At 31.9% G+C, this 13,357-nt stretch overlaps 1 protein-coding gene and 1 non-coding gene across 9 annotated transcripts in view; one reads left to right on the top strand and one right to left on the bottom strand.

The window, feature by feature from the left end:
- LOC148950561 (protein turtle homolog B-like) overlaps positions 1-13,357 on the top strand; it is a 380,785-nt gene that overhangs the window by 292,540 nt on the left and 74,888 nt on the right. For all 8 annotated transcript variants that reach the window (XM_089092492.1, XM_089092489.1, XM_089092493.1 and 5 more), the window contains exon 9: positions 10,795-10,985. In XM_089092492.1, coding sequence (XP_088948618.1) covers positions 10,795-10,985 — 191 coding nt within the window. The remainder of the gene's footprint in view (positions 1-10,794; positions 10,986-13,357) is intronic.
- Positions 1,110-1,192, bottom strand: TRNAL-UAA (transfer RNA leucine (anticodon UAA)). Its single transcript has one exon. It is a non-coding gene; the product is annotated as a tRNA-Leu (tRNA).

Genomic DNA, 13,357 nt, shown 5'->3' with positions numbered 1-13,357 from the left:
TGAACTTTACAAATGAAACTGAATTACAATATGAATATGATCAAGAATTGTTTACAAGTCAGGTTGGCCGAGTGGTTAAGGCGCTAGACTTAGGATCTGGTCTCCATATGGGGTCGTGGGTTCGAGTCCCACACCTGATAATTTTTTTCTTATTCTAAATCTTTGGAAACAGCCTCTATTTCTGACCGTTTAAGTTTTGATGTTAGTGTTGTCAGTCAAAAGCTATGACCTTGAAAAAAGAGCTTGAGAAAATTGCCTGATTATCGAAAAATGGGGGAAACATCCTCCAAAAGTCGAAAGGAATGCCCCCCTCCAGCGCTTTGTCGGATATGTTGAATAAAATATGCACAGTCGACATAGATGTATTTCTTTTTTTAAAGGTTAATTTAGACAGGGTTCTATATTGTCATAGAGAAGAGAAACAAGTTAGCTGAATTCTAAACTTTACAATAGAAACTGAATTAAAATATGGATGACATCAAGAACAGTTCAGAAGCCAGGATGATCAAGTGGTCAAGACGCTAGAATCAGGACCTGGTCCCCAGACGGGGTCGTGGGTTCGAGTCCCACACCTGACAATTTTTTCTTATTCTAAATTTTTGGAAACACCCACTAATTCTGACCATTTAAGTTTTGATGTTAGTGCTGTCAGTCAAAAGCTATGACTTTGAGAAAAGAGCTTGAGAAAATTGCCTGATTATCGAAAAATGGGGAAACATCCTCCAAAAGTCGACAGGAATGCCCCCCTCCAGCGCTTTGTCGGATATGTTGAATAAAATATGCAAAGTCGACATAGCTTTATTTCATTTTTTGTAAGGTTAATTTAGACGAGGTTAGCCTACGTGCGCGCACGTAACCTCGTCTAAATTAACCTTAAAAAAATGAAATAAAGCTATGTCGACTTTGCATATTTTATTCAACATATCCGACAAAGCGCTGGAGGGGGGCATTCCTGTCGACTTTTGGAGGATGTTTCCCCATTTTTCGATAATCAGGCAATTTTCTCAAGCTCTTTTCTCAAGGTCATAGCTCTTGACTGACAACACTAACATCAAAACTTAAACGGTCAGAAATAGAGGCTGTTTCCAAAGATTTAGAATAAGAAAAATTGTCAGGTGTGGGACTCGAACCCACGACCCCATATGGGGACCAGATCTTAAGTCTAGCGCCTTGACCACTCGGCCAACCTGACTTGTAAACAATTCTTGATCATATTCATATTGTAATTCAGTTTCATTGGTAAAGTTCAGAATTGAGCTAACTTTTTCTCTTCTTTAAGAAAATTCAGAACCTCGTCTAAATTAACCTTAAAAAAATTAAATACAGCTATGTCGACTTTGCATATTTTATTCAACATATCTGACAAAGCGCTGGAGGGGGGCATTCCTTTCGACTTTTGGAGGATGTTTCCCCCCTTTTTCGATAATCAGGCAATTTTCTCAAGCTCTTTTTTCAAGGTCATAGCTTTTGACTGACAACACTAACATCAAAACTTAAACGGTCAGAAATAGAGGCTGTTTCCAAAGATTTAGAATAAGAAAAAAATTGTCAGGTGTGGGACTCGAACCCACGACCCTATATGGAGACCAGATCCTAAGTCTAGCGCCTTAACCACTCGGCCAACCTGACTTGTAAACAATTCTTGATCATATTCATATTGTAATTCAGTTTCATTGGTAAATTTCAAAATTCAGCTTACTTTTTTCTTTTCTTTAAGAAAATTCAGAAGTGAATTTGAACATTCTGCACTTTTGTAGTTTTTTTTTATTTAATCTATTAATGGCCCTAACAATTTAGGCTCTACATAAATCCTTTTACAGAAGGTATTTAGTCAAATCACAAGACATCATTAAATAAAAAAAAGTACATAAGAAAAAAATTGTCAGGTGTGGGGTTCGAACCCACGACCCCGTATGGGGACCAGATCTTGAGTCTAGTGCCTTAACCACTCGGCCAACCTGACGTGTAAACAATTCCTGATCATATTCATATTGTAATTCAGTTTCATTCTGTGTGTGGCGTCTCTTTGTGTGTGTTGTCTCTGTGTTTTGTTTGTCCAACAAGTTAATTCAATAAAGAATTTGCTACTTAGATACAATTTCTTCATAATTTCTTGAATGAAATTTCCGTATTGTGTATCCAAGAGTAGATTTCAAGAAGGAAATTGATACTTACTGAGAATTTTTTCATAGTTACTAGAATTAAATTTCTACATCTTGTAGGTAAGTGAAAATAAAGAAATTGTTACTTACTGAGAATTTTTTAATAATTTCTTGAATGAAGTATCTGTACTGTATATCCAAGAGGTGAAATAAAAAAAAAGAGTTTGTTACTTACTGAGAATTTCTTCATAATTTCTTGAATTAAATTTTTAGATCGTATATCTAAGTCGTGAAAACAATTAAGAGTTTGTTACTTACTTAGAATTTTGTCATAATTTCTTGAACGAAATGTCTTTTTGTTTATCCAGCAGGTGAATTCAAGAAAGAATTTTCTACTTAATTACAATTTTTTCATAATTTCTTTAATGAAATTTCTGTATTGTGTATCCATGAGGTGACTTCAAGAAAGAATTTGTTACTTACTTACAATTTTTTCATAGTTTCTTAAATGAAGTTTCTGCATTGTGTATCCAAGAGGTGACTTCAGGAATAAGTTTGTTACTTGTTTACAATTTTTTCATAATTTCTTAAATGAAATTTTCGTATTGTGTATCCAAGAGTTGACTTCAAGAAAGAAATTGTTACTTACTGAGAATTTTTTCATAATTTCTTGAATCAAATTTCTACATCGTGTATCTAAGTCATGAAATTATTGAATGAAATTTCCTTATTGTGTATTCAAGAGGTGACTTCAAGAAAGAAAATGTTACTTACTGAGAATTTTTTCATAATTTCTTGAATTGAATTTCTACATCGTGTAGCCAAGTGAAAATTGTTTGTGATAAAGAGAAAAAAAAGTTACTTACTTGCGATTTTTTCATAATTTCTTGAATGAAGTATCTGTACTGTATATCCAAGAGGTGAAAAAAAAAGAGTTTGTTACTTACTTACAAATATTTTCATAATTTCTTAAATGAAATTTCAGTATTGTGTATCCAAGAGTTGACTTCAAGAAAGAATTGTTTTTTTTCATAATTTCCTTAATGAAATTTCCGTATTGTGTATCCAAGAGTTGACTTCAATAAAGAAATTGTTACTTACTGAGAATTTTTTCCTAATTTCTTGAACTAAATTTTCTACATCTTGTATCTAAGTGAAAATTGTTTTTGAGAAAGAGAAAAAAAAAGTTACTTACTTGCGATATTTTCATAATTTCTTGAATGAAGTATCTGTACTGTATATCCAAGAGGTGAAAACAAAAAGAGTTTGTTACTTAAATACAAATATTTTCATAATTTCTAGAATGAAATTTCCATGTTGTGTATCCAAGAGTTGACTTCAAGAAAGAAATTGTTTTTTTCATAATTTCTTAAATGAAATTTACGTATTGTGTATCAGAGAGTTGACTTCAAGAAAGAAATTGTTACTTACTGAGAATTTTTTCATAATTTCTTGAATGAAATTTCTACATCGTGTATCTAAGTCATGAAAACAATAAAGAGTTTGTTACTTACTTGGAATTTTGTCATAATTTCTCGAACGAAATATCTTTTTTGTTTATCCAGTAGGTGAATTTAAGAAAGAATTTGCTACTTACTTACAATTTTTTCATAATTTCTTTAATGAACTGTCTTTTTTATTTACCCAGGAGGTGAATTCAAGAAAGAATTTGCTACTTACTCACAATTTTTGATATTTTCTGAAATGAAATTTCTGCATTGTGTATGAGGTAACATGAGTGTGTTGCCTATTTACAATTCCTTCATAATTTCTTGAATGAAATTTTAGTATTGTGTATCCAATAGGTGAAAACAATAAAGAGTTTATTACTTACTTGTGATTTTATTATGATTTCTTGAATTAAATATCTGTATCGTGTCCAGGAAGCGAAATCAAGAAAGCTATTGTTACTTACTTACAATTTCTTCATAATTTAATGAAATGAATAAAATTATTCTAAAGAATAAAGACGGGTTAAGCTTAAAGATATTTATTACTTAAACGTATTAACATATTTTTGAAATAATTTGCTACTTACTTACAATTTTTGATAAGTTCTTAAATGAAATTTCTGCAGTGTGTATCCATGAGGTAACTTCAAGAAAGAGTTTGTTGCTTACTTAGAGTTTTGTCATAATTTCTTGAATGAAATGTCTTTTTTTTATTTATCCAAGAGGCGAATTCAAGAAAGGATTTGTCCCCATGTGTCTGACAATAGATGTATGCAAATCGCTTTTCTTACATCTCCAACGTTTTATTAGACATTCTAAACGTTTGATATGCTAGCTTACTCTAAAAATAATGAACACATAACAATGTAATGCATAATATATTTTTAATGAAATAATTCTATGTAGAATATTAATACAAAAAATATATTACGATGCATTATTAACATCAACGTTTAACTTTGGACATTTTTAATCCGTTCAATAAAATAGTCAACAATGTTCTCTCTTGATATAATAGCTCCTGTCTTCTTTTAGCTCATAATCAGTAGAATAATCATTATTCCATTTTGAGTCATACACAATTTTTACTGGTTTCTCATCAACAGGCTCAATATGCTTTTCGTCTTTGGTATTATTTGGTTCAATGACTGTTTGAGCAATGGCAGTAACGTTTGCTGGTGCTTTGTTTTTCATCGATTCATCTTTATATTCCATCGTGATATTTTCTGACAATTCCCTTTTTATTTTTCTGGCAATTTCACTCTCTCTTATCACATTATTTTTACACAGGTAACAGTTTCGGCATGTAGACAAGATATGGTTTACGATATTAGTAGAAGAGTAGGCCTTTCTTTTATTGATCTTCCGTTGAATGCTAATACCCGAAAGGTGACGATTGGATGTATCAGTAGGTAATGTGTTACCTGCAACAGTAGCAAGGAGTTGTCCTCTATCATCAACGATTATTTTTATGTTGGCATTCTCTTTGAGTACAATCATCTCTGGAGATCTCAATCTCGCATATCCACCAGCATAAGAGTTGAATTTTTTCGGTACTTCAAAGAAATTTAATTCCTTACTGTCATGACAATGCATGCATACATTTCCAATAGTGCTACCACCTATACTTGTTTCAAAGTTTAAATACTTTTCTTTGTCGGCATTCAATGCTACAATAACCTTGTTATGTAAACACACTTTATTAAAATGTTCCATCTTCACTTTTTTTTTTAAAGATATTACTTATGTGTTTATCGTTCCACTATGTAAAAAATACTGATTTAATACATGCAATAGATTAGGTAGTATCAATAACCTGTCATAGAATACTAGTAGGACAGTCACATCAAGTCTCTGACCAATCACAGAGCGCATTTATTAGAACTGTAAGCATATTTTGACATTTTAAGTTATGTACAAAAAGAAAAAAATAAATAAAGCTGAAAAATTTCGAAGTTTTAAAAAAGTTTGAATTAAACACTTTTAGGATATCGAGTGTCTTTACTGAAAAGAAGAAAAACCACACGGAATCAGGCAACTGAGTCTCTCAAACCCCGTAAAGCTCTTTTAAAAGATACAAAAACTACTTATTTAACACAAAAATTTCGTTTTTAATGACCACCAAGTAAAGAAAAACCACACGGAATCCGGCAACTGAGTCTCTCAATCCCCGTAAAGCTCTTTTAAAATATACAAAAAATAATTATTTAAAAAAAAAATTTATTTTTTAATGCCAACCAAGTAAATAAAAACAACACTCAATATGGCAACTGAGTCTCTCAACCCCCTTAAAGCTATTTTAAAATATAAAAAAAATACTTATTTATAACAAAAATTTCTTTTTTAATGACCACCAAGTAAAGAAAAACCACACGGAATCAGGCAACTGAGTCTCTCAATCCCCGTAAAGCTCTTTTAAAAGATACAAAAAAACTACATATTTAACACAAAAATTTCGTTTTTAATGACAACAAATTAAAGAAACAACACACGGCATCCGGCAACTGAGTCTCTCAAACCAATTAAAGATCATTTATAATATACAAAAACTACTTATTTAACACATAAATTTCGATTTTAATGACAACCAAGTAAAGAAAAACCACAAGGAATCAGGCAACTGAGACTCTCAAACCCTGTAAAGCTCTTTTAAAAGATACAACAAATGACCACCAAGTAAAGAAAAACCACACTGAATCAGACAACTGAGTCTCTCAAACTCCTTAAAGCTCTATTAAAAGATACAAAAACTAATTATTTAATACAAAGATTTCTATTTTAATGGCCGCCTTGGAAAGAAAAATCGCACGGACTCCGACAACTGAGTCTCTCAATACCCTTAAAGCTCATTTAAAATATACAATAAATACTTATTTAACACAAAAATTTAGTTTTTAATGACCACAAAGTAAAGTAAAACCACACGGAATCAGGCAACTGAGTCTTTCAAACCATGTAAAGCTCTTTTAAAAGATAAAACAAATGAACACCAAGGAAAGAAAAATCACACTGAATTAGGCACCTGAGTTTCTCAAACCCCGTAAAGCTCTTTTAAAAGATACAAAAACTACTTATTTAACACAAAAATTTCGTTTTTAATGACCACCAAGTAAAGAAAAACCACACGGAATCAGGCAACTGAGTCTCTCAAACCCCTTAAAGCTCTTTTAAAAGAAACAAAAACTACAAACAGTCCAAAGAGACACAAACACCCCAAAGAGACAAACACAGTCCAAAAAGACTCAAACAGCCCAAAGAAACATAAACAGATCAAAAAGACTCAAACACTCCAAAGAGACACAGAACCCAAAGAGACACACACAACCCAAAGAAACACAAACAGCCCAAAGAGAGTAACTGTGACAAGCTAAACCACGACAACGCATTACTCTCGTGGAACTCAATCCCCATTTAACTCAACCCCCGTGTAACTGAACCCCCCTTGTAACTGAACCCCTGTATAACCGAAACCCCCGTGTAACTGTACCCCCTTTAACTGAACCCATCGTGCAACTCAACCCTCCATGCAACCCATCCCCCTCAAAACACTTTTCAGCCATTTCTTTTTAAATTGACAATACTTTTCAAACGTTACTTGTGTATTATACAGACCACATCGGATAGGTAAAGCTAGGTCAAGTCACAATGTCATTCTATCGTTACTTTTCAATTAAGCTATTGAATATCTTCTACCAATGTCTCTTGTAGGCGTCAAATCTATTAAGTATCTGAGCATATTCTTTGTATTGTTGATGCAAGCATCCCATTCTTTAATTACCCGTGAGGCATTCTTAACCAACGCAATACCTTTACGCAAATACCTTTTCCCAAAAAATTCGCAAATAGAGTTATTTTTACGTCACAATTTTCAACTTAAAACCATTCTAATTATAACATCCCATTCCTCATACTTTAATTGCCCGTTACGCTTTCTTAACCATCGGAAGTTTAATCTACGTAAATTAAGTTATAGACAATACTGGTTTTAGATTTTTCTACTCGTAAACTAAAGAAGTAATTACCCTTATCAAAAACATTAGTCGTTCTATTAATGAACCCATGAAACGAAACCAGTCTGATAGCATCACACTAGGACCGGTATTGCGTTAATCTCTTTGAAAGGTGGAATGCCCCTGTAGAATAGAATACCTACCAGAAAAACCTGTTTAGTACGGGGGCCTATGCAAATTCAAACCTGTTTGGTACGGAGGGCCCATAGAATTCAATAGATGGTTACTACTGATATTTCACCTGTATCCAAACAAGGCGTCTTCAGCACGAAAGAAACACAAGAAGAACAGGATAAAAAAAAAACAAGATAAAACTAAAAACGAATAAAACAACCACAAAAAAAAAAAAAAAATGTACAATTGGCGCAAACTGATCCACATAGGGAAAAGATACTATTATAGTGTTACTTCAGTGAGGACACCAGAGTAAATGAGGAAAAATAAAAAAAACTGTAAATTACTTTAATTATTCTGTTGCGAAATAATCCTTTTATTGGCTATTATTGAAGCAAATCGTTTTGGTCTAGCAAGTAAAATAGTCCCATGGGGATTATTTAAAATCTTAACTCCCTTATTGACTGTTGATTCACTCTTTAGAAGATTATCATAAATTGGGTCAATATTTAAATTACCTGTGTCTCTATTTATCGAAAGGTTAGCAAATATATGTTTTTTTATTTCTATGGCTTCTCTTGCCAATTGTGTATACCCCTTATGATTTGAAATAGCTAAGGCTTCATCAAATTTTACAAAATGATCTGGTTGAAACCAAATATGCTCTGCTAAAGCTGAAACAAAAGTTTCTGGACGCTCGCTTAATTGTCGGGTTTTTTCTATTGAATTTCGGTGTTCAATAAACCTTTCAACAAATTGTTGGTGAGTCCTACCAATATAGAACTTCCCACAAGAACACGGAATTTTATACACCCTACTTACTAAATTTCCCCGGGTTAAATCCTTACCAGAACAAAAATAACTACCCATTGGCCTCAACAATTGGAAACATGTATCAGTACCAAATTTACGCTAAACCTGTGAAAGTTTCTCACCCACACCAGGTACATATGGCAATGAAATGAAACATTTTGATGCATCTAAATCTAAATACTGAGAAACCACAGTAACCTTACTGTCATGTTTAACACGTCTATTTTCAATTATTTTGTCAATGAACTTAATTGGATAACTTACAAAACAAAATATCCCTCAAGTATAGCAATTCCGAGTCCAGAAATTCCTGGGAACAAATTCTAAAAGCTCTATCCACTAGTGAAATTACAACCCCCCCTTTTCACCGACATAGGGTGGTAAGAATGAAAATTTAAATACCTATCATTTTGCGTTGGTTTTCTGTAAATCGAGAAAAGTAATTGGAGATCCCTTTTAATTAATAAAATATCCAGAAGAGGTAATTTATTATTATCTTCAAGCTCAACTGTAAATTTAACATTATTATAGAAACTATTTAAATGCTTACAAAATAGGTCTAAGGAGCCCAATTCAGGTTTCAAAACGCACATCATATTATCCATGAACCTACCCCAGAAGCAGGTTCATGGATGATGTGGTGTGCTTTTGGAAACATGGATTGGACTCCTTAGACCTATTTTGTAAGCATTTAAGTAGTTTTGATAATAATATTAAATTTACAGTTGAGTTTGAGGATAATAATAAATTACCTTTTCTGGATATTTTATTAATTAAAAGGATCTCCTTTTACTTTTCTCGATTTACAGAAAACCAATGCACAATGATAGGGTATTTAAATTTAAATTCTTGCCACCCTATGTCGGTGAAAAAAAGGGGTTGTAATTTCACTAGTGGATAGAGCTTTTAGAATTTGTTCCCAGGAATTTCTGGATTCGGAACTGTTATACTTGAGGGATATTTTGTTTTGTAATAGTTATCCAATTAAGTTCATTGATAAAATAATTGAAAATAGACAGGTTAAACATGATAGTAGGGTTATTGGGGTTTCTCAGTCTGTAGATTTAGTTGTATCAAAAAGTTTCATTTCATTACCATATGCACCTGGTTTGGGTGAGAAACTTTCACGGGTTTTACGTTAATTTGGTATTGATACATGTTTCCAATCGTTGAGGCCAATGGGTAGTTTCTTTAGTTCTGGTAAGGATTTAACCCGGGTAAATTTAGCAAGTTGGGTGTATAGAATTCCTTGTTCTTGTGGGAAATTCTATATTAGTAGGACTCACCAATAATTTGTTGAAAGGTTTAATGAACATCGGAATTTAATAGAAAAACCCATACAATTAAGCAAGCCTCCAGAAACTTTTGTTTCAGCTTTAGCAGAGCATATTTGGTTTCAATCAGATCATTTTGTAAAATTTGATGAAGCCTTAGCTATTTCAAATGATAAGGGTTACACTTAATGGACGAGGGAAGCCATAGAAATTAAAAAAACATATGTTTGCTAACCTTTCGATAAATAGAGACACAGGTAATTTAAATATTGACCCAATTTATGATAACCTTCTAAAGAGTGAATCAACATTTAATAAGGGAGTAAAGATTTTAAATAATCACCTGGGTACTATTTTACCTGCTAGACAAAAACGACTTGCTTCAGTAATAGCTAACAAAAGGATTATTTCGCTACAGAATAATTAAAGTAATTTACAGTTTTTTTATTTTTCCTCATTTACTCTGGTGTCCTCACTTAAGTAACTATATAATATCATCTTTTCCCTACGTGGATAAGTTTGCGCAAATTGTAAATTTTTTTTTTTTTTGGTGGTGGTTTTATTGGTTTTTAGTTTTATCTTGTTTTTTTTTTATCCTGTTCTTTTTGTGTTTCTTTCGTGCTGAAGTCGCCTTGTTTGGATACAGGCGAAATATCCACGTTGTTTTGCATTTGTCTTTTCATTTCTCTCCACTGGCCACAGTCTCGTTTGTTTGTTTGTTTTTTAGATTTTTCTCTTTGTTGGTTTTTGTCATGGCTGGCCAGTTCGGCTTAAGATCTTTCATACAACCCATAAAAACCGTGTCGTCTTATTCTATCTTAGCTTCAAAAAAGCTTCATTGATATTCTCACAGAAAAATGTTTTAAAACAAATGTCAAAAGGTTTTAAGTTTTTTTTAGCACCAACACTAGTCGCAGCAGTAAATTTTTTAGGTAGGGTAAAAGACATGTCATATGTTTTTCTGCAATAACATTTAAGTTTAAGATAACTCATTGGTTTTTAGCTTGTTTTAATCCATAAATTGTTTTAGTTCCAGCCCGTGTGACATTCGTGCAGACGGTGCAGTACCTTCCACTTGGTTTGAGCGGTGCGGTACAGTGCTTCTTCGAAGCAAATCCTCCCGTAAATTTAGTGACTTGGACGAAAGACAGAAAAATATTAGATACATCAAATACTCCTGGAATTACTTATATTAACAATGGCACACTTCTTTTTCATAACGTGAGTATATTTCATATCCTAAAGCTCAAAAACGGAATGGTATGAGAACTTGCTAGGAGCTGGTAAAAAAACAAGGAGATGGGACCTCGTAAAATACATGCTTTTAAAACATTTACTTGTATTATATTAAAAAGTGGCTGATTGAAGTGATTGTACTTCCATTTGCTACTGAGAAAGGCACAGTATTGTCTTAATTATCGGTGCAATCTGATTTTATTTGCTGTCAATATGACATAAATTTACGTATGTTTTTGTAATGGAACTTAGCGGATGAAATGAAAAAAATTGATTACGGGGAATTAAGTGGCAGAGAGAGAGGTCATGGCCACCATGTTGATGCTTATCAAAGGAAAATTCGGTTATCAGTTCTAAATAATCATCATTGATATTAGTCATCAGTTGTAAATAGTCAGTCATCGGTTTCGGAAGCCTACACTAGAATGTTGTCATCTCTTTTATTAACTTTGTATGTCCCTTTTTAAACAGTAAGAAAAGACAATATTAATCACCGTCTCCTAGATGCAATAAAATTCTGTTCTTTCTCCCTAGAAACAGTTAATTAAGAGCTTGCTTCTCCAAATCTGATATCCTTTTTGGAAAGGATATGAGAGATCCTTGTCATTCTAAAAAGAGACCTTGATTTACATTCTTGTACTATAATGGTATCAATAGTTCAGAGTTATTGTAAAGGGGAAAATGTAATAGTTTATTCCTCATAATATGGATGGGCGCCCCTCCCTACTGGCACTAATAGGACGTTTTGTTGGGGGGGGGGGTTTGGGGTTAAACCATAAACAGCAAAACTGAAGAATTATTTGAATGTAATTGAAGATGACACGAAGAATCGTATAAAATAGACTTTTTGGAGAAAGGGAAGGCCGAAGCCCGACAGCACCCCCTGAGTAAACCCATTAAATGCTTATATATATATATATATATATATATATATATATATATATATATATATATATATATATATATATATATATATATATATATATATATATATATATATATATATATATATATATATATATATATATATATGAATATTCTACTTTCAGTATAATATCCCTGAGAATATGATATTTTTCTGGATAAATCTACTGAATGGCATCTTATTTTAATTTTAAGAAATAAAAAGGCGAAACCCGCAAATATAAGGTCTTGTATCTAAAGCGATTTGGTGTTACGGGGTATAATCAATAGTATTTCCCTCTTTAAATTTTTCATACAAATTCTCGCAATTTTTGACAAGTTTATGAGCGATGGCGCTATTTGGTGACAGTCAACTTTTCTTAAAAACTTTGAGAATTTAATTTTACGGATGTCAACTTTCTAAGAACATTCGTTGTAGACGAGTTAGAGAACTAAAACCCAAGTTTTAAGAAAGTTTAGTGCAGCAGAATTCTTGTGAAGCCAATTACTTTACCAAAATTTGAATTAGTATTTGTTTTTCCGAAAGCATGATTCTAGAAAGCTAATTCATTAGCGAAAGTTATCCACTGCTTCGTTTTGGAAATAAATGACTTAAATCACTTCCGTTTGTCGTTCTACGCTCTTTTATTGACCTTGAATAGGGCAAGAGGTTACTCTAGCAAATAAATGATTCATTACAATTCTCCTGATTGATAATAGAGAATGCGCACTGCCAAACAAATTGGTAATAGATAACATCGACCAAAAGTTAACAGACTAGTATTGCAATTTGATTTTGGGACCCATCTGATGCGTAGCTTCAGTGCTAGAATTCTTATGAAATTTATGCATTATCCTCTGAATTATGAAGCTGCTGAACCAACCAACTTCAGAGGTAAGCAAGGAAAAAAGAGACAAGCTACATACATTAAAGCCTTTGGGCTTAATTTTCCAATCGTCAAATCGAAAAAACAAGTTCTTTTTTGTAATAAGCAAATAATCAAAAATCTATCAAAGTCAAATTGATAATCATCTTTTTTTGTAAACAATCTAATTTAGTGGTTTGGCATTTCTTTTGGGTCCAAGTTGGGCATAAATGAGCCATTTATGTATATATATATATATTATATATATATATATATATATATATATATATATATATATATATATATATATATATATATATATATATATATATATATATATATATATATATATATATATATATATATATATATATATATATATATATATATATATATATATATATATATATATATATATATATATATATATATATATATACATTGAAATTTATCTGTATTTATTCTATCGATAAATACATTACGTAAATTTATTTAAATACATTGAAATACTTCATATAAATAGAAAAAGAAAATAACACCATTTATAATTGCTGAAAACTAAGTTCCTTAGAGTATTTGCCACCCCAA

Source organism: Artemia sp. Qi Xiang Cuo, chromosome 7 (assembly GCF_049724085.1).
Source record: "Artemia sp. Qi Xiang Cuo chromosome 7, ASM4972408v1, whole genome shotgun sequence".
NCBI classification, from domain to species: Eukaryota; Metazoa; Arthropoda; class Branchiopoda; order Anostraca; family Artemiidae; genus Artemia; species Artemia sp. Qi Xiang Cuo.
Note: the sequence above shows the minus strand (reverse complement) of the source record. Positions and strands in the feature narration are given on the sequence as shown.